The 22,238-nt window shown below is 40.8% G+C and overlaps 1 protein-coding gene across 1 annotated transcript in view; it reads right to left on the minus strand.

Annotated features, from left to right (window-relative positions):
• DGKK (diacylglycerol kinase kappa) overlaps nucleotides 1–22,238 on the minus strand; it is a 166,719-nt gene that overhangs the window by 109,892 nt on the left and 34,589 nt on the right. The window contains exons 2-4 of the mRNA XM_034649799.1: nucleotides 14,474–14,584; nucleotides 12,691–12,771; nucleotides 10,597–10,701 (exon numbers count right to left, since the gene is read on the minus strand). Of these exons, the coding sequence (XP_034505690.1) occupies nucleotides 10,597–10,701; nucleotides 12,691–12,771; nucleotides 14,474–14,584 (297 nt within the window). The remainder of the gene's footprint in view (nucleotides 1–10,596; nucleotides 10,702–12,690; nucleotides 12,772–14,473; nucleotides 14,585–22,238) is intronic.

The following is a 22,238-nucleotide window of genomic DNA, read 5'->3' on the forward strand; positions in this document are numbered from 1 at the left end:
AGAGTGGTCAAGTTTCATTCTTTTGCATGTAGCTGTCCAATTTTCCCAGCACCATTTATTGAAGAGACTGTCTTTTTTCCACCGGATGTTTTTTCCTGCTTTATCAAAGATTAGTTGCCCAAAGAGCCGAGGGTCCATTTCTGGGTTCTCNTTTTGTGTATGGTGTGAGTGAGTGGTCAAGTTTAATTCTTTTGCATGTAGCTGTCCAATTTTCCCAGCACCATTTTTTGAAGAGACTGTCTTTTTTCCACTGGATGTNTATGCCACCAGCTTTGTTTTTCCTTTTCAACAGTTCCTTGGAGTTTTGGGGCCTTTTCTGGTTCCATACAAATTTAAGGACTATTTGTTCCAGTTCTTTGAAAAATGTCATTGGTATTTTGATCGGGATAGCATTGAAAGTGTAGATTGCTCTGGGTAGTATGGACATTTTAACTATGTTAATTCTTCCAATCCATGAGCATGGAATATTTTTCCATCTTTTTATGTCTTCCTCAATATCTTTCAAAAGTGATCTATAGTTTCTAGGATATAGGTCCTTTACGTCTCTGGTTAAGTTAATTCCAAGGTAACGTATGGTTTTTGGTGCTATTGTAAATGGGATGGATTCCCTAATTTCTCTTTCTTCAGTCTCGTTATTCGTGTATAGAAATGCAACTGATTTCTGAGCGTTGATTTTGTATCCCGCCACAGTACTGAATTGCTCTATAACTTCTAATAGTTTGGCAGTGGATTCTTTTGGGTTTTCCATAAGAGTATCATGTCATCTGCAAAGAGAGACAGTTTGACTTCTTCTTTACCGATTTGGATACCTTTGATCCCTTTTTGTCTTCTGATTGCTGTTGCAAGGACTTCTAGTACTATGTTGAATAATAGTGGCGAGAGTGGGCATCCTTGTCGTGTTCCTGATCTTAAGGGAAAGGCTTCCAGCTTTTCCCCATTGAGAATAATGCTTGCAGTAGGCTTTTCATAGATGGCTTTTATGAGATTGAGAAATGTACCCTCTATTCCTACACTCTGAAGGGTTTTAATCAGGAAAGGATGCTGTATTTTGTCAAATGCTTTTTCTGCATCAATTAAGAGGATCATATGGTTCCTGGGACTTTTCTTGTTGATAAGACGTATCACGCGGATCGATTTGCAAATGTTGAACCACGCTTGCATCCCAGGTATGAATCCCACTTGGTCATGATAGATAATCCTTTTAATGTACTNGCATCCCAGGTATGAATCCCACTTGGTCATGATAGATAATCCTTTTAACGTACTATTGGATTCTATTAGCCAGGATCTTGTTGAGGATTTTGGAGTCCATATTAATTAGGGAAATCAGTCTGTAATTCTCTTTTTTGATGGGGTCTTTCCCTGGTTTGGGATCAAGGTAATATTGGCCTCATAGAATGAGTTTGGTAGCTTTGCTTCTGTTTCTATTTTTTAAAATGGCTTAAGGAGAATAGGAATTATTTCTTCTTTGAATGTTTGGTAGAATTCCCCAGGAAATCTTTCCTGGCCTGGAGTTTTGTTATTTGGAAGGTTATTTATCACTGACTCAATCTCTTCATAATTAATTGTCCTGATTAAGAAATCAATTTCTTCCTGTTTCAGTCTTGGTAGTTTATAGGTTTCCAGGAAGGCCTCCATCTCTTCCAGATTGTTTAGTTTTTTGGCATATAGCTGTTGATAAAAGTTTCTAATAATCCTTCCAATTCCATTGGTGTTGGTCGTGACCTCTCCTTTTTCATTCATAATTTTATAAATTTGGGTCCTTTCTCTATTCTTTTGGATAAGTCTTGCCAGCGGTTTGTCAATTTTATAGATTCTCTCAAAGAATCAGCTTCTAGTCCTGTTGATCTGCTCTATTGTAATTCTAGTTTCTAATTCATTGATTTCTGCTCTAATTCGTCAACTGCTTCCTTGTGAGTGGATTAGGCATGTCCCTCTGCTGCTGTTCCAGATTCTTGAGGTGAGAATATAAAAACTGCATTTTAGATTTTTCTATTCTTCTGAGTGAGGCTTGGATGGCTATGTATTTTCCCCTTAGGACTGCCTTGGCAGTGTCCCATAGGTTTTGGACCAGTGTGTTTCATTCTCGTTGGTCTCCATAAATTGTTTAAATTGATTTTTGATTTCCTGATTTATCGAGTCATTCCTGAGCAGGATGGTTCTTAGTCTTTAAGTGTTTGAGTTTCTTCCAAATTTTTCCTTGTGGTTGAGTTCTAATTTCAGAGCGTTGTGGTCTGAGAATATGCAGGGGATAATTTCAATCTTTTGGTATCAGTTAAGACCTGTTTTGTGTCCCAGAGCATGATCTATTCTTGAGAATGTTCCATGGGCATTTGAATAGAATGAGTATTCTTTGGTTCTGGGGTGTAGTGTTCTATATATATCTATGAGATCCAGTTCGTCGATTATGGCATTCAAAGCTCTTGTTTCTATGTTGGTTTTCTGCTACGGTGTTCTGTCTATTGCTGATAGTGGAGTGTTGAGGTCCCCTACTATTAACATATTTTTATCTATATGTCTCTTTATTCTGGTTAAGAGTTGGCTTGTGTATCTTGCTGCTCCCCTGTTGGGGGCATATATATTAATAATTGTCATATCCACTTGTTGAATACTTCCTTTAAGAATAATATAGTGCCCTTCTGTATCTCTCTCTATGGCCTCTAGTTTAAAATCCAGTCTATCTGATATGAGAATTGCTACTCCAGCTTTCTTTTGAGGTCCATTTGCGTGGAAGATGGTACTCCATCCCCTTACTCTAAGTCTGAATGCATCTTTGGGTTAAAAATTAGTCTCTTGTAGGCAGCATGTGGACGGGTCATGTCTTTTTATCCAATCTGCATCCCTGTGGCATTTTATGGGAGCATTTAGGCCATTTACGTTGAGACTGATTATTGAGAGATATGATTTTAATGATGCCATTTCTCTTTAAAGTCTTTGTATCGGTTGTGACTTGCTGCTCTGTATCACTCTTGGGGCCTTTTTACCTTTATAGAGCCCCCCTTAATATCTCCTGTAGGGCTGGTTTCGTGGTTACGAAATTGGTTAATGATTGGCGATTTTGGAACGTCTTTATTTCTCCATCAATTCTGAATGACAGCTTTGCTGGATAAAGGATCCTTGGCTGCATGTTTTTCTCTGAAAGAGCTTTAAAAATGCCCCCCCAAGCCTTTCTCTCATTCCAGGTCNTATGTTGCCACTAAGTCTTTGTTTCTATAGAGTGTAACTTTCTCTTCTGTATCACTCTTGGAGCCTTTTTTCTTTTATAGAACTCCCCTTAATATCTCCTGTAGGGCTGGTTTCATGGTTACGAAATTGGCCAATGACTGGCGATTCTGGAAGGTCTTTATTTCTCCATCCATTCTGAATGACAGCTTTGCTGGATAAAGNAACTTGGCTGCATGTTTTTATCTGAAAGAGCTTTAAAAATGCCTCCCCCAACCCTTTCTCTCATTCCAGGTCTGTGTAGACAGGTCTGACATAATTCTGATACCTTTGCCTTGGTACGTGAGAAATTTCTTTGCCCTGGCCGCTTTCAATACTGTATCCTTGGATCTAATATTTGCGAATTGCACTATGACATGNGTAGACAGGTCTGACATAATTCTGATACCTTTGCCTTGGTACGTGAGAAATTTCTTTGCCCTGGCCGCTTTCAATACTGTATCCTTGGATCTAATATTTGCAAATTGCACTATGACGTGACGTGGCATAGGCTTGTCATGGTTGCGCTTGGATGGGGTCCACTCTGCCTCTTGGACATGAATGCTTGTTTCCCTTGCTAGATCAGGTAAGTTTTCAGCTACAATTTGTTCAAATATCTTTTTTACACCTCTGTTTTTCTCCACCCCCTCGGGGATGCCAATGATTCTGACATTGGATCATTTCATTGAGTCAGTAATCTCCCATAACCTACATTCGTGAGCATGGATTTTTTTAAGTCCAGATTCTATTTTCGCTTTTTTTTCTATTAACCCATCCTCCAATTCGCTAGTACGTTCTTCTGCCTCAGTGACCCTGGCCGTCAGAGCCTCTAGTTTTGACTGCATTTGGCTCATAGAATTTTTAATTTCTGCCAGGTTCGCTCTCATTTCCACCCTTAGAGATTCTATATTCTCATTAATATTTTCGTTAATGCTTTTTTCAAGTCTGCACATCATCTTGACCATTGTTACTCTGAATTCCATATCTGATAATTTGGTTATGTCCATATCCATTAGTTCTGTTGCAGAGGACACAGACTCATTGTCTTTTCTTTGCTGGGGGGGACTTCTCCTTCTCATCATTCTGATGAGGAGAGGGTGCGGGATTGTCCAGAGCCCAAATTATTGACCGGGAACCCAGGCTGTGCGCCCTTGTTTTATAGGGATCTTAGGGATGTGGGCTTCTTGATTTTTCAGCCTGCCTTCTGGGGGAGGGACCTGCCATGCCGGTTGTCAGGCAACCCTGTTTGGGTAGAGTCTCCATGTCCCCTGTGAGGGGGATGGGGATGGGCATGCTGTGAGCTGGTATTTCCAGGGTTTTGTTCTCTGGTGGCTTTCCCTGGAGGTCTGCTGTGTCTCTTCTGAGAGATAGAGCAGCAGTGGCTGAATCTCAGGCTCTGTCACAGAACAGAGGGATCACGGACCATTCTCCACTGATGTTCTGGCCACTTTACCTCTGTTACTGTTGGTGCTGCTCAACCCTGCAGTGTCCCGGGATGTGCGCCCCACACCTGGCATCCCTGCCCTCACTTCCAGGGCTGGTGCGTATCTGTCCTTTGTGTTTCTAACACCGCCAGCCGCCAGCCGCCCGCCCCCCATGCACTCCTGGAGCTCCCGTTCTCAGTCTGGATCCAGTGAGCGCACCGGAGCTCCGTTTCAGTCTGGTGGCGCGTGCTCCCGGGTCACGGTCTCAGTCTGCTGTCTCGTGGGTGCCGGTCCGCGAGTCCACCCGCTCCCCCGTGCACTTGGCTACTGCTTCTGGCACCCGACTGCGGCGGCTCCCTCCCCCTTCCATTTATCTTCAGATATCTGTGCACGCTTTCACGGCTCCCCGCTTCATACCTCAATACTCCGCGGTGGAGATGTTCGTTTGTAGAGATCCAGACGTATCTTCCTGCGTCTCAGGCTGATTCCGTGGATGTTCAGGCTGGTCTGGTACCTATCCAGCTCTACTCAAGTGACCAGCTGAAAAAGGGGTCCCCTACTCCTCCACCATCTTAACTCCCTCCCTCTGGAAAACTATTGTTAATTCTTTGATGGTGTTCTGTTTTCTTTATTTTTTTATGCTCTTGGTACCCTTGTGTTGACATCTGCACATGTGATGGAGCAGTCACCTCTTCCAGACTCTAGACTCATTTTGGGGATAAAGACTTTTACCTAGGTAGGTGTGAGAGTACTAATTTGGGGTGGATATGGCAGCTCTGGCTCTAGGCTGTGTAGCAGCAATTCCTGCTTCAGGGAGGGCACAGTAGCAAAGTCTCTGTGGAGCTCCACCAACTGAGGCCAGTGTTGGCAAAGATTGCAGGGGACCTCATTGGCTAAGGCTGTGGGCTTCCATAGTGGTGGTAAGGGCTGTTGGGCAGCTTGGTGGTGAGGGCTGCTTGGTCCTCCAGTTCTCCTTTTCCTCCACAAGGGAAGTCATTTCTAAGAGGATCCTTCTTATTGCTATGTCCAGTGTGTAGGCACACATGTGGTTGTAATGGTACCAGGATTAGGGGCACAAACACATTTGCAGTGGCAGTGGTGTTGATATCTTGGGTTTGGGCACCTGTACAGTGGCCGTGGCACTGGGGCTGGAGTTCAGGGTCATCCAGAAAAATTGTGGTATCTGGGACTGGGGCAAGGGTACCTTTATCATAGTGCCCTGGTGTGTGAGGCATGATTGTGTGCTGTGGAGCCATGGAGCTGGGGTCCAGGATGTGTGTATGGTTACAGAAATGGAGGTTGTGACTCTGGTGGGAGGAGCAGGATGCAGTGGTAGGTGGCAGCTTTGGTGGGGTCCATGCAGTGGCACTTTCCCAGTGGGGGCACAGTGATTACAGCTTTTTCAGAGAGGTTGCTATAGCAGCTCTTTGGGGGTGGGGGGTCCACAGCAGCATAGGCTCCAGGAAGCTCTGATTGATTCGATTTAGCATCAATGAAGTCTGTAGAGCATCTCCATGGTGAAAGCTGCATTTGCCCACAGCACTGATGAAGTCTGTTGGAATCCTCCTGCTTTCCTTCTCCCATTTGGAGGGAGGCCAGGCTGAGGGGATTCTTTTTGGCCCCAAGCTCTTTCAGACTGGAGGATGGGGCAATGCAAGTAAGCTGCTTACAATGCTCTTCTACATGGCCACTCTGTCTCTGTGCTCCATAGAGTTTCTGCAGATTCTTTACTATATTCTGGAGCTCTCTCAGAGCTCTTCTAGTTGGCATGTAGCTGTTTATTTATTGTTTTTGATGTTTTTGTGGGGAGGGGATGAGGATTGAGACCACCAAGTCCACCATCTTGCTGATGTCACTATGAAAAATTAATTTTCTATATAACATTCTCAGAAGCAGTTGCTTAAATAGTTTGCTTTAAATGTTTCCAATAACAGGCAGCTTTCTACCTCAAGAGGCAGCAGATGCCATTCTTGTAGTACACACTGAATGTTAGAAAGTTATTCTACTAGGCCAAAGACTAGAAAAACTTTCTAAAATTTAGGCCTTTAGGAACATTGAATGGACTCTTTTAAAAATGTTTTTTATTGGGGTGTCTGGATGGCTCAGTCAAGTGCTTCCTTCAGCTTGGGTCATGATCCCAGGGCCCTGGGATCGAGCCCCACATCAGGCTTCCCCACTCAGTGGGGAGTCTGCTTCTCCCTCTGCCCCTCACCCTGCTCATGGTCTCATTTTCTCTCCCTCTCATCCTCTCTCAAATAAATAAAATCTTAATTTTTTTATTTATTTAAGTCATCTCTACACCCAACATGGGGCTTGAACTCATGACCTGGAGATCAAGACCTGAGCAGAGGTCAAGAGTTGGACACTTAACTGACTGAGCCACCCAGGTGCCCCAGAATGGACTCTTTTGTAAGAAACTTAGTTCTCCATCTTTGGAAGCATTTAAATAAAGGTTGCATGACTTGATCTAAAGATACTTTAGCATCTAGAATCTGGAGTTTAGATGACTCTTAAGGTCTATTCCTATTCCCATAGTCAATGGATCCACGACAATTTATTAGAAAGAGCTAACCTTTTAATCTAGTCTTCTAAGTAGCTCTTTATTTCCGACTTTCTCCTTCCTATTCTTTCTTTAAATCTCCTAGGCTCAAACCTTTTATCTGCTTATGACTTCTCTCTCTCCTTTGCTTCTTTCATGTATTTAGATTTCCCACCTCCATCTCAGTATCTACTATTTGTCCTCCCTTTCTATTTTCATTCTGGAGCTTAATTTTGTCTTGTCTGAATTAATCTCTAGCTTCCTCTATGATCTTCTGCTTCTAGCTTTTCCCTCATCTAATCCAGGTTGTATCTCTAAAGTATCCTTTTGATAAACTCTCTTTCTTTTCTAATCCATCTTTAAATTAAACTTTGATATATTGCAGTTCTTCACCACTCTTTATCCTGGCATTGATAATCCTCTACAATCAAGTTCAGGCAACCTCTCCAGATATTTCTTTAACTTTCCCAGACTCTTCTGGTCAAATGGAGTTCCCCTTTCACTCTATTGCAAAAAGCTTCTCTTTTTCTGTTACTTAGCTTTTGCTTATACTAATTCCCCTGTTTAGGATTTCCACCTACCCCTAATTCCCTGTCACCAATAAAATCCTATTCATCTTTCAAGGTCAGTCTCAAGTCTATCTCTATTAACGCTTCCCAGAGAACTCCATCCCATATTTTTGTCTCCTGAACTCCTATACCACTTTACTGTCTGTTTCATTCATCTGGCAAACAATCATGCCCTGTCTTGTAAGACGTCTGAAAACTATTATTTATCTCAAATACTGTCATTTAACTGTTTCTTTTGTGTATATATTGTCTTCCCAACTACCTAAAATCTCATTGCAGCCAGGAGCCAAAGCCACACCTCCTTTTCAACTCTCTATGGAACAGAACTGGGGGCCTAGTAAGGGCTCATTCTTTAATGTGTACTGCCTATATTCTAGTAGGTTATACAATTACCTTATAGTGACTTTAATAGACCACTAAGTCCATAATTAATTTTCCTTCACCCTGTATCAGGCATTGGTGGTGACAGAGAATAGAAGAGACCATTAGAGATAAGGTATATATGAGAGAAAGCATATTTGACTGTTTAAGACTCATGCAAGATGAATTGCTAAGATGCTTGTGCTGTGACATTTCACTATCAGCTAAAAGTGTTCCTTAATAGATTTAGGTCCCTGAAGCAGCTTCACAGAGGTTGTGATTGCAACCTGAAACACGATTCTTCTGAGAGTAAACAGGCAGATTATTTTTTTCCTTTCTAGTTTATGCTAGGTAGTCAATACCTAGATGTTTAATTCAGTTGAATCCGGCATAGCACATCAATGCTCTGATGGTTTTCTCTAGAAGCTTTTGCATTTCTAGATTAATAACTGAAATTAAAAATATCATATGTAAACTTTTACACCAAATTGAAAGTGTGTGTTTCATGAGAAGTGCTCCAGTTTGGATAGAGATAAACCAAGGGAAGGAAAGGGATTGACCCATAGAGATGAAAATGGAAGAGGAGCATGGAAATCACAACTTTTTGTAGCTACCACTAATGCTGTGCCATAGTGAGCTTAATGGGAGTGAAGGGGAGGAATGGGATGAGTTTCTCTATTAGGAAAGGAAGAAGAAAACAACAAAGGAGTAAAATGATGAAAGCATTTCATATAAAGACCATCATCAGATTCTAAGCAAGAATCTCTCCTTTATGCATAGACAACGTAGGACTGGGAGAGGTCTTACTGATATGTGGGAAGATATCTAGGCCCCAGTTAAGTCAACTTGTCATGTACTTATAATCCATGAATAGCAGAGTATATCACTATGAAAATAAGGGGTCGGAAGCCTGAGAAGTCCTAGAGAAATGAGAACACATGATTTTTTTCTATAGCATTGTTTTTGCTTATAAAACCCATTATTGGAATATTACTCAGCCATCAGAAAGAACGATTACACAACATTTGCAGCAACATGGACGGGACTGGAGAAGATTATGCTAAGTGAAGTAAGTCAAGCAGAGAAAGACAATTATCATATGGTTTCACTCATTTATGGAACATAAGAAATAGCAGGGAGATCGGTAGGAGAAGGAAGGGAAGAATGAAGCGGGCAGTAAAAGAAAGGGGAATGAACCAGGAGAGACTATGGACTCTGGGAAACAACCTGAGGGCTTCAGAGGGGAGGGGGGTGGAGGATTTGGATAGGCTGGTGATGGGTATTAAGGAGGGCACATATTGCATGGTGCACTGGGTGTTATATGCAAATGATGAATCATGGAACACTACATCAAAAACTAAAAAAAAAAAAATCAAATAAAATAAAACCCATTATTACCACTGTTCCATTCCAAATGCCTATAATAATTCTCTACCCTTTGTTTGTTACTTAAAATATCAGCTTCTTTTTAAGGGTGGATTCATTTTCCCTTTATCTCCAAGAACTGCACAGCAGAAGTTTGCTTTAGGATGAACCATGTGTCATTCTCTCTCTAAACCCTGGCTCCATGACTACCCTCAGATTCATTTATTTATTCAACAAATATTTATTGCATCTCTACTATGTGCCAGACACTGATATAAGAAAACAAAGGACAAAAATCTCTCCCCTCTTGAAGCTTACATAACTTCTAACTATGGTAGGGCTTCAGAAGAGTGGATCAAGTGCGTAGCCCAGAGTTTGAATGGTGTACCATTTGTTGCAGGACCAGTATTACTAAGGAGAAGAAGAACTTTGCTAAGCTTTGGAGAGGACTGCTCCTTGATCTTCCTCCTACATTTCTTCTGTGGTGGATGGTAAACAGAAAGGCAAAATGACATAGTGTTTAAGAACATAAACTTTAAAGTCACACAGCCTGGGTCCAAATCCTGCCTTTGCTACTGAGTAGTTATTTCATTGCTATGGAGTAATTATTTCATCTTTGTTTCCTTCTCCTTTGTGAACCTCAGTTTCCTTAACTGTTACTATAGTTACTCAGCAGACCCAGGTCTAAACTGTTGGTTGCAGATTTGTTAACATAAGAACATCTAAGTTAGCTGCTCCCATACATCTTTTTTTAAAATAATTTTTATTTTGTTATATTAGTCACCATACAGTACAGCCCCAGTTTTTGATGCAATGTTCCATGATTCATTACTTGCATATATCACCCAGTGCACCAGGCAATACATGCCCTCCTTAATACCCATCACCGGCCTATCCCAATCCATACAGTGGACATCTACATATCAAGTAAATGTGTACAGAATTATCTACACCACATACTTACCAAGGTCATGTCTAAGTGAATTCCTCCTTTTTATAATTATATCCACCTATAATTCCTCAGCATGTGGGCTCTACTTTCATCTTATTATTTCCCTGTTTGAAAGGTGGCTAACTAATGCAATCAATTAAGTGTTTACTTCTGAAAGTTGTGTGAATTCTCTACTATTTCCCTTACCTTACGAATTTCTCCCTGTTGGACAGTTTTAATGACGTTAATCCATTCTTCCATGTCTTTCCGGTTGGGTGCAGCCAGGGTAACTTTTCGTTGTGGTGTGATCACCTAAACAAAAAGTCACATTATTAGCTGGCTCACATTCCACAACTTTGCCCCCAAACAGAACCTGTGAACTCTTCAAGGACTAGACAGGTCTACCAAGCCACTTCTTAAATGTAAGACAGAAATTTCCAGAGCCACTTAAATGTAAAACAGAAATTCTAGGATACCTACCCAAAATAATAATAATAATGATAATAGTAATAAATAACACTTACAGCATTTACTATGTGCCAGGCACTGCTCTATTATACTTTATGTATAATATTTATTTCAATCTTCATTATGACCCCATGAGATGGGCATTATTATTTTTCTCATTTCATAGTCAGGAAAGGCAAGGCAAAGGGAACTTAATGACTTTCCCAGGGCCACCTAGCATGTAGAAAGCTGAGTCAGAATTAAAATCTAGATTCTTTGGCTCCAGAATACATGTTCTTAAACACTAAGCCACACACCATCTATTACTCCAATGAGGTTGTCTGAAAATCTTACTCACTTACTGTTGCTTTGTCTACTTAAAAACGGTAAAAGGGTATATGCTTCAGCAGGGTCTGCCTCTTTCTGTTTGAGGGGAGAGTGAAAATAGTGAAGAGTCTAAAAATCCAGTTTCTTTCTTGCTTATAGTCAAGGACAACTTGAAGAGAATCTGACCATTGTGTCTCTTAATCCTGGTTGGTGTATGAACCCTGGCAGTAATAATGAGAAAGCCATGTTGAGGCTCCAGCACAGGCAGACCATGGTCAGGACTTGGTCTTTTCCCAGAAGGCAGGAGGGACACAGATGGCTACAGCATCAGTGATTGTTTCAATGGTCCTACTTGCCTTTACTATGAGCCCCCCAAATCTTGAAACTAGAACTCACTACACCAACAAACAATTTTCTTCTCATTTTGCATGTAGCACAGCATGATTCTGTGATAGATGGGAATAGAATCTAGAGGGAATTATAATAACAGCCACACTTTTGGTCCAAACCCATTTGTGTGTGGGGCTCATCAATGGTGCCTCTGTGTTTTAATTAGGCTAAGGGGCATCCTAGTCCTTGGGACTTCTTTGTAGAATGAAGATGAAAAACATTAGCCTATATGCTCATCACTCAAAGGTTGAGATTTTTGTGACTGGGTCAACAGAACTCTCAACTTTACCCTAGGTCCGTGTGATTTAATGAGAGAGAGAAATTATAGTAGGGTCTCCTTCTTATATCCTACTGCTTCCCTTTTAAAAGAGAATGGAATGTGCACCAGCCACAGAAGTGGGGTATTGGACCTCTACCTCTTTAGTCTGCTAAGTATCACCCTCCTGAAGAGGAACCCCTGTCTCCATAACCTTCCATTGAGGCTGGGAGAAGACAGTTCTAGAGGGAGGTGGGAAGGAGAATTCCTGAGCCAATAGACTTGCTATTTTTCAGTGAGCTTTCTGGTCTGGATTCACTTGAATAAGCAAAGACTTATGACATTTCAGCAGTGCCAAACCCTGGAATGCATCCCTTGAAAATCCCCTGTTTTCTTTGAGGTGCTCTCATCAATAATCTCAGCATAAGGTAGCTTTCACTTTGGATTTAGGTTCTTATCCACCTCATCAAAGGAGGGAGTGTCATGTAGCTTGATTATCTTGATATGTTCTATAGCATATTAGCAGTCTCTTGAAAACCTCCAAATGATACTCTTTTAAATCACCTTCACCAGGAGGATTGATTTTTTGTAATACTCACTCTCCCCACCACCCAGAAATCAGCTCAGCTTTATATAAAAGAATAGAGAATAAGGAACATCACTTCTCCCTCTCTCTCACTGGGTTGGTAGAAAATGTTTACATGAATAATCTTCAGCACTCGTTTGCAATACTACTTGAAGTGGATTTTCACACATACTTTGGGATCAAAGGAGACTTGGGAAACCTGAACTCCAAAGAGGCAACAACACATGGGTATGGCAACCCCTCTACTCAGCTAGCTCACACCCCTACCCATTCGGTCATTTCCAATATTACTTACACAAAAACTATGGCAAAGATTTCTACAGCTGCTTTCTGCCAAGGCGACCTGAGACAGATCAATTGTTTCAAAGCGTGCAAACTGGAAAGAGATAAGAGGGAGAAAGAAAAAAACATCTGGTTAATAATGTTAAGAGACACTAAAATGTAAACACACACACACACATACACACACACACTAATAGGCATTTTTGGCGGTCATGAGCCAATCATTTGTCTGACTTAAGTGCTAGGATTTATTTAGCATCATGATTTTTGTTGATATATCATGTGACATATAAAAACCAAACCAAACTAAAACAAAACACAACTCTTCCTAAAACTCTTATGTGGATTTACCGGAAGGCTTAGGTGGTTCAGAAATATTCAAAACTAAGGGTTTATGCTGGAGAAGATAATGGGATATGGTCTAGCTAAGGGCCTACTGGAGCAGATAGGAGTTATTAGCTCCTATTTTATCAGCTGGAAGCCTTTGACTTTGTTGCTAGTCCTATCCAGTTTGAGGCCTGTGTCTCCTTATATGTTGGCTTTAATAGCTAATATCCAGCCAGCAGCAAGAAAAGCGGTACTATGAATACGGAGAGGGCTGGCTTCACTGGTATGCAGCCTGTGCGTTCATACAATGCCCCACGTGCTTAGTTTAATGCTCTGCTGTTACAATCTTGACATTTTTAATAATATCATCTTTGAACAAGTTTTGGAAATGAAGCACAATGGGACAATTGTTCACGAATATAAGCAGAGGAGATATGCACAATCTGCATGTCCACCCCATGTCCCGTCCTCCATTTGCATTCATAATGCCCATTAGCATAGAATTCCAGTGGACCCATGATGTGTGGGAGTTCAATGAGACTCAAAGCAAGTACAAGGTAAGCATGTTACATCTATGATTGAGTAAGTAAGGGAGCTTATAACCCTGAGAATCCATACTTTCTGTAGGAAGTAGAACTTGCCTCAAACACAGAAAAAAGCAATGGTGTTCTAAGAAATATGAACAACCAAGGCACCCTATTGTGTTCTTTCTTACTTATGTTACTTCCCTGTATTGGCCCATAATTTATGCTGAAAATGATAACATTGAAGGAAAGGGAAAGATAGAGCAACCCATAGTTCCTTTTCCTTTTAGTCAGGGTGTTGGTAGAATGTATAAGTATCAAGATGTGAAATAAAAACAATTGAGCTGGTTTTGTATACTGGTGAGAACAAAACACATATGTGTGTATGAGCTACTAAATACAAATTATATAATTTTGGTGGTTTTTCATATGAGTTAAATGCTTTTATATTTGCTTTTAAAACTGGCATCATATACAGATGAATGGCAAAAATGCTAATAATTTAAAATTTTATTTTTTCTTAGAATGACATTAAACAACAAATAAAAGATGCTATGACTAATCATTTCATTATATTTTAATGTTTTTAATGACATTTTTTCCTTGCTTTTTAAATAAGGGGCCCTGCATTTTCATTTTGTACCGGGCACCACAAATTGTGTAGTTGGTTCTGATGTAGAAGCGAATTGAGGAATCTATAAAAGGTAAGAGAGAGAGAATAGGGAAGGGAGAGCAAAGTGTCCCCCATTTGGCCCAAAAGGACAAGTTAAAGGAAAAATAGAAGATCTCAACTTCTACCTTGGTGTTTGCCAATATGTCTTTACCTATTGGCCTATTTCTCCTCACAAAACATTCCCTGGCAACCCCAATCCACTCACCCAAATGACAAGATTATATACATATTCTATAGAATAAATATTCTATATATCCTATATGTTTTCTTACCGCAGGATGGTGTGCAAAACAGAGCCTTTGTCCTCGAACCAGAAAATACCTAAGTTTCCATCTCTTGAAGGAATTACAGTTCTTCAGCAGAGGTCCTTCCTTCAGTATTTTCTGAAAGATAAAAGCATAATGTTGAGTAATTAGATGAATTTGCAAGACCATATCACTTGTTCTCTCAGTTAAGAATATCAGGTATCTGGAAGGCTCTATCTCTGTCACATATCTGAGAAATGGCCTGAAAGCCAGTCAAAAATACAAGGAAGTTAGTTCAGTCAGAAAAGGAGTTGGTTAACCTTGGAAAATACATTCAGGATGATACAGGCTCTAAGTTCCTTCGGATATTTGGCCCAAGAACCATGGAGAATATCTCCACTGGTGGTAGGGGATGGGGAGGAGGGACATAAACACAAAAATATAAGAACAACATTCCTAGGAGAGGATAATTAATAGGGGAAAAGGCTGCTTTCAGCAATGGCAGGTTTTCTGGAAGGCCCCAGGTTGTAGCTCTAGACCATTCCTATCAGTTTTAGAATGTTCCTTTTAGAATATTAAGTTGGATCACATCCCTTCCCTGCTCCAATAGCTTCCTAACATCTTAAGAACCAAATCCAAAGTCTTTACCATGACCTTTAAGAGATTAATGATCTGGTGAGAGAGAGAAAAAGGCACCAAAAAGGACTACCTTCTGATTATTTTCTTTATGTATCCCATAGTCTGGTCACTTTTTCACTTACTTATTGAACAGACTGACTCTAACCAAGCATAGAATCTATTTACCATTTTTACCTTGAGGAAGTTCCTAGTTGCATTTATAGGAGACAAACCAACATACAAGATTGCCAAGTGGGAGAAATATTCACATCCACAAAGCTGGAACCAAACCTATACTGAACGGACAAAGAGCCAGACTTAGTTTAAGTCACCAAACCAAGGCTCTACCATGAACTCCATCCATAATCTAAATTAGAATTCACCACTGAGTGGTTGTAGAAGTGTTTTGCTTGGCCTACCTAGTGTTTTCCCATTTTTAATTAGTTGATAGTATTTAAAAGACAGAAGATTTCATAGAAAAATTCAAGTTGCCTGTTTCCTAAAAAACAAACAAACAAACAAAAAACACAACAGAAAATATGGTAACAATGTGAACCTATATTCTCACATGGCAACAATCTGCTGGACCAGAGTAGCAGCTGCTCCCTTCAGATTGGGGTGTCTGACTCTACCCGGCATTTGAACTTGGGACCCTGATCTTAGCAATGCTGTTCTCCCAAATATACACGCATCTATTACACTCTTTGTTCAATTCTTTAACCAATGAGATAGTATTAATAGAACCTCTGTATGTCAATTGTAAAGTCAGTTCATGAGGAAAGTTCATCTGAGTCCTCTTGATAATTTATGGGAGTTTCGAGGTTATTATAATACCCTTGAGATGCTTACAAAAGAATGGTGTGAAAGATTCAAGACAAAGTGAACAGTAAGATCTTGTGGGAAGGGGAAAGCTGGCAGGTAGAGTGAGAAATTATATTTAAATTGTTGAAACTGAGTCACCAATGATAAAACAACTCTTCGAAGCATTGCAGTTCCATCAGTCTTTCCTTTCTCTGGTCTGGCGGCCTACAGTATATACTTTCAATGATGGTATTTAATTTTCTGTATCCTAACTTCCTCACCTCTATGCCATATATTCTTCCACACTAAGTCTTCATGATACCTAAGCAGTCATATTATCCCTTTCTGCTAAAGACTAAAGTTCAAAAGTTTTAACTGCTCCAACCACTGAGGCCACGGCCATTATTTCTTCCCCTTTCTCAAGTTATTCTACTCTGTTGATTATTAAATGCTTCTCATACTGTTCTTATTTTTGTCATATACAGTGTCCCCTGTAATAGCTCATTTTACAGTTTTGGGGTGGATACTTTTCCCTTCCCTCCATTTTCAGTTTAGAGCTTCCCTTCACCTCTTTAAAGCCTCCCTTAACTTCAACATTCTTCTTACTGCTACTGCCATACCTAGCTCTCTTCTCTTTCTGTTCCTTTCAGGGGTGGCATGATGGGATGAGGTAGTAATGAGAAATGAGGAGGGGGATTTTTTCCTCCAGAAGATTCTCAGAACTCTGGGCTTTCCGGCCTTCAGAAAATTCTCAGACCCTGGTGATTTGAAACACTGAAATAAGTAGAATTCAGCCTCTTCTCCCTAGCTGCTTCCTTCCATCAACTGTTAGCAATAATCACTCTTTAATTCCCCTTCCTGGTACTAAAGAAATGTTCTCTTTTCTTCTCTTACCTGTGCCTTGCTAATTAATGACATCCTGTTATCCATCTAAGGACACAGTGAACTGATTAATTGATTAATTAATTAATCTATTAATCTGAGAACACAACAAGTCATCAAAACCTTCATTTCTCATTCCATGAACCTAGCATTTGTCATAGCCAAGAAAAAGGGGAAAAAAAGACTTTGTGGTACAGGTATCATTGGATAGAGTGCTTCATTCATATTCTCTGAGCTTCTACTATGGACTCCATGTTTGGCAGGGTGCTTTGGGGTAGCTGAAGAAATTGCAGGCACATTCCCTGCCTCAAAGATGAGGATAGTGGGAGTAGAGGAGGAGGGACTGATAATTCATGTAGAGAGACACAAAGTTATGTGGGCTCGGGGAATTATTTGAAAGAGCCTTGGAGGCTTCATGCTTATTGCTCCAAATGTTTACCTTCTGATTCAAATGAGGGGTTCCACCAAGACAGTGGCTATCTACTCATATATCCTTTCATTGGGTACACCAGCCAAATCACAATGATCACCTCTCTGTCCCATAATATTAAACTGGTCACTTTGAATGCACAGCTTTAAGTACAGGGCTATCTAGTCTAGATCCATAGAAGGCTGGATGGTAACAAAAGGCTCATCAAGACCTAATAGGGGAACTGGAGAAACCAAGATCAGTTGCTACTAAGTTCTGGGTGATTATTATGACTGAATGCTGACCAGTGTTACCAGCTCATTCCATTTTTCAAGACAAGCTGGCAATGTAAGCTAAAATCTGTGTGAAGTTTTGTAAATTTGAAATGCTAGCAACTAAGTTGCTAACTAGTAAGTTTTTAAAAAAAATTGTGAGTGCCAAACAAAACATGTATGCAGGCCAAAGTCCACCCAGAGCAACCAGTCTGTAATTTCTGGACATAACTATTGTCACTTTCTCTAGAGGACAAAGTGAATTAAGTGGTGGGTATTTCTGGTGTCAGAGGAGATTGCAGCGTATGAATTTAGTTTGTGAGTTAGGATCCTGCGTATGAGGTATATATTACCATGTTGGGAGCAGATAAATGTTGATGTGATTTATGTATAGTAGGTAGGAAAGTTAGAAGGCCATAAAAGAGTTTCTTAAGTTCTAAACACAGACTTTATATCATCAACTCTGAACTTCTATAAATATCAAAATCTGGGTTGGAAAAAGGTAAAGTTCCTGTAGTTCCTTTCCTTTTCAACTCTGTCCACCTTTGGGAGAAACTTACCTACTAACCCAATCCCCCTGTTTTTAAATAAACCACTTTTTATTTAAAACTTAATAACCCACCCCAATTTGAACAAGCAGAAGCTAAAAATCACTCAATCAACAGGTTGTCTCAAGTCAATAAAACATGTGCATGCAAACAAACCTTTACCTGCTCAAGGCCTCTAAACCTAACAAGGATGTGAGACAAAAACTGGAAGGAACACACACACACACACACACACACACACACACACATCCTGCAAAGGGAGGCTTTGGAAGAAGAGCCCTTGTATCCCATGAGAGGATTTGTACACTGTTTCCCAGTTCCTGGCTGCTTGCAGATAACATCATCTCATTACCCTCCACCACAACCATGCAGTGGTACCTCCAATTTCCAGAAGGTTAATCTGAGGCTTGGGTGTTTTCTGTTGCTTTGCTTGAGAAACCACAATTACAAAATGCTGGTGGGCTCTATGCTCTTTCCACCACTCTGCCCGTGACAAGAAAAATGGGGAGTAACTGATTAATTAGTATGCACACCGCAGAGTGAACGCACTAATCTCCAAAACTTTGTCCTGAAGACAAGATCATAGATATCTAAGAATTCAAAGCTGTTCTGTGAATAGCTCTGAATACTCAGTACTAAAACTGTTAATGAGCTTCCCTCTAAGAGGCAAATGGTAATCCATAGTGGGCAAGAGGGGAGTTCTGTCTTTTTAAAAGCGACTGTCCAGGATTGACTAGAAGAGAAACGAGAATTCACATGTATACAGCACTTTGGATTGATGAAGTGCTTTTACTTTTGTTATTGAATCCTCTCAGCAGCCCTTTGAAGTAGATAGTGAAGGCATCTAACTCAATTCTGCCCTATGAAAGATAACCTGAACTTCAGTTTAAGTGGCTTGTCCATATATTTTTATTTCTAAGGCGTTATCAAGATGCTTGAAATTTTTCCTCTCAAATAAGATTGTCAATGTTTGTTTTGCATTTCTGAGATTTTGCAGCGTCTTGGGGTGAAAATATTTGTCAGAATAATGCATCTCTAATGTTACTATGAAAGGCAATGAGAAGTAGGATTCCATATGTGAAATTTTTCTTGGTGGCCACCTTTACAGGCATACAACTATTTCATAAAATGAAGCACACCCATAATCCTTTTGGTTCAAGCTGCCACACTTCTGTGGCAATGTTTTGATGCTGCAGATAGGGAGAAGTTAGGAAGGGTCATAGGATCCTTATACATACTGAAATGCCATGTGACCCACCTGATGCTTTTTTTTTTTAAAGATTTTATGTATTTATTTGACAGCGATAGAGAGAACACAAGCAGGGGGAGTGGGAGAGGAAGAAGCAGGCTTCCAGCAGAGGAGCCCGATGTGGGGCTCGATCCCATAACGCCAGGATCACGCCCTGAGCCGAAGGCAGACGCTTAACGACCGAGCTACCCAGAACATACTGCAGGTAAGCCTCCTACTCCTTCCTGCCAGTTCTATCTGACATTAAAACAGAAACACTGCAGTGTCTACTCTTAAACTCTCAAGGTTGGCTGTTCTGTAGTGGTAGTGAGTGTGGTGTTGAGTTCAGGTACCACAGAGATGGATCAGCTTCATTCAAATCCAAGAATGCAGGACTTATCAAAGCATAGGTAATTCAGGTTCACACTAAATGTCTTTGCCTAAACTGTAGCAGCCCTTGCAGAGGAAGCTAGCGCTTTGGAAAGCTCTGCTTCAGTTTCCTTTCAGGTCTTCTTTGATAAGCCAATCTCCATTATTCCCAGAAACTCTTGCATCCTGGCACAGATGATCTCTCTCCTTGATGCTCCACAACTCAGCATGTACAAATTAATTGCCAGCAGCGAGGGTAAGCATTTCCCTTGCCCCATATTTATTAAATACCTTCTATAAAATATCTCAACAGGGTCTATAAAGCAGCTCAATGTCCTATATATAATTAACACCTGCCTGCTGCTTAATTGAGAAAGGGCAAGTACAGCTGCTGCTGTGACCTTTTTCCATGCTCCTCCCAAAGCTGTGACTATCTGCTACGTCTGTTTTTCTGTGGCTCAGTGGGTTTTTGATGGGTGAGGCTTTACGGTTTTTTTTTTACTCTTTCCTAGAAAAAGGAGCTCTTATTACATAGCCAAATTGAATTCTACCCCCAGCCAATCAAAGAGTAGGCAAGCATCATGACATGTACCACTACCTGTTATTAGCTGGCTGCTCTTCTGTATTACTTTCTCATGCTGATCTTGGGAGGGAGGTGGATTAAGTTGGGGGATGAGTAGGTTATCACTCTTCAAGTGAGAACTGGACTCCTACTATGAGCACAGCTGGGAAAGCTAGCTTCCTCTCTATGGCTCCTTCAGTCTAAAAACCTGGAACATCTCTTCTCTTTGCTTTGGGGGTGGAGGTGATGGGAAGAAAGCCATTTCCCAAAATGGCCTGCCAAAGTTGATTCAGAGCAACAATGTTTGATTTGGTTAAAATGCAACTCTGGGTGCTTTAGGCTTTAAACAAGGCCAGACCTGATGTTTCACTGAAAGCTTTACATTCCCCAGAGTCCTGTTGACATGGCAGGAGTCAGACAGACTGGCTCCAGCATTTACTAGCTGTGTGACCTTGGGCAAATCACTTAACCTCTCTGAGCTTCAATTTCCTTGTCTTGTTAGATGAGGATATCTCACAGAACATGTGCCTGCCACTCTATAAGTGTGAGTCCCTTCTGGATGGTGGAGGCAGGGGCTTGTGCCACAGTTTTGTTCACCCCACTACGGGAAGCTTTCCTCTTGGCACTAGCAACCCTGGCTGGCTACGGGCTGCAGCAGAAGAAGGTAAAGGTGGGGCGCCTGGGTGGCACAGCGGTTAGGCGTCTGCCTTCGGCTCAGGGCGTGATCCCAGCGTTATGGGATCGAGCCACATCAGGCTCCTCCGCTATGAGCCTGCTTCTTCCTCTCCCACTCCCCCTGCTTGTGTTCCCTCTCTCGCTGGCTGTCGCTATCACTGTCGAATAAATAAATAAAATCTTTAAAAAAAAAAAAAAAAAAATTTTAAAAAAAAAAAAAAAAAAAAAAAAAAAAAAAAAAAAAAAAAAAAGAAGAAGGTAAAGGTGACCAATTGTCCCAGTTTTCAATTGCTAAAACCAGGAGAGTCATGGGAAAACCAAGATCTGTTGGTCACCCTAACACTGAGGAGTCAGATCTTTCTACTGCTCAGGTCTGCAAGGACTATAGCTGGAAATCCCTCACACCACTTCCTGTGCTGAGGAAGAACTGTAGGTGATCATCCGTGTCCCTGTTCTCTATTAGTGAAATAAAATAAAATTGAGAATGGTGCTACATTTTTTTTCTGAATAGGCAAAAACCTTAACCAGTTCCTCACATAACATTCAAAAGATATTTTACACACATGCACAAACATACATACACATATTATTTTGCTTTCATGTACAAGTGTTTTGTTTCTCATTTTCTATGCCTAATTTATCATGGAGTCCTTTCAATATTGGTACATATGGAGCTGCCTCATTTCTTTTTATAACTGCATAGCATTCCACTGTATGGATGTAATGTGATTTACTTAAATAGTCTCCTGTTGGTGGAAGTGGTTTAAAATCTTATTCTATTACAAACAACACTGCAGTGACTTTCTGTATATACATGTCATTTTGCACTGGTGTGAGTACATTGATAAGATAAATACCAAGAGTTGGTAACTTTGAAATTAGTCTCCTAGGACCATAAAGCCTAAACACATATGTCTTCTCAAATCTCTCTGCTCTCTCTCCCTTTCCTTTTTCAATTATTGGAGTTTCCTAGGAAGGGTAAGGACCACTAATTGCTTGGGGGTTGGGGAGGAGGTGAGTAATTTGGACCCAGGCTGACAAAGTGCAGAAAACAGTAACCTGGCTCTTGATAATTGCCCTGGGACCAGCAGCAGCCAGGAAGGGGGAAGAGCTCAGCTGAGCTACACGCAGATTTGAATGCTGGTTTTGCTGTATTGAACTGTGCAGACTTGAACATGCTATTTCACTGCTGTAAGGAACCAGTAACTTAGCTGAGGATGGGGATATGAAGATGGGGTGTATGTAGTTCAAAGTCTGTGCTCTTGCCACAAAATTGCCTTTTAATTTTCAGAGCTAACCTTGACCTTAGCAATGACTAATCTTCTCCCTCCTCACCCTGTTAGAGATGATGAAAATAAGGCCCTAAGAGGGACTGTACTTACCCAAGTCCAACAGAAAATTAGTGGCAGGACCAGGACTGGGGCTTCA

The sequence above is a fragment of the Ailuropoda melanoleuca genome, chromosome X (assembly GCF_002007445.2).
Source record: "Ailuropoda melanoleuca isolate Jingjing chromosome X, ASM200744v2, whole genome shotgun sequence".
Classification (NCBI taxonomy): Eukaryota; Metazoa; Chordata; class Mammalia; order Carnivora; family Ursidae; genus Ailuropoda; species Ailuropoda melanoleuca.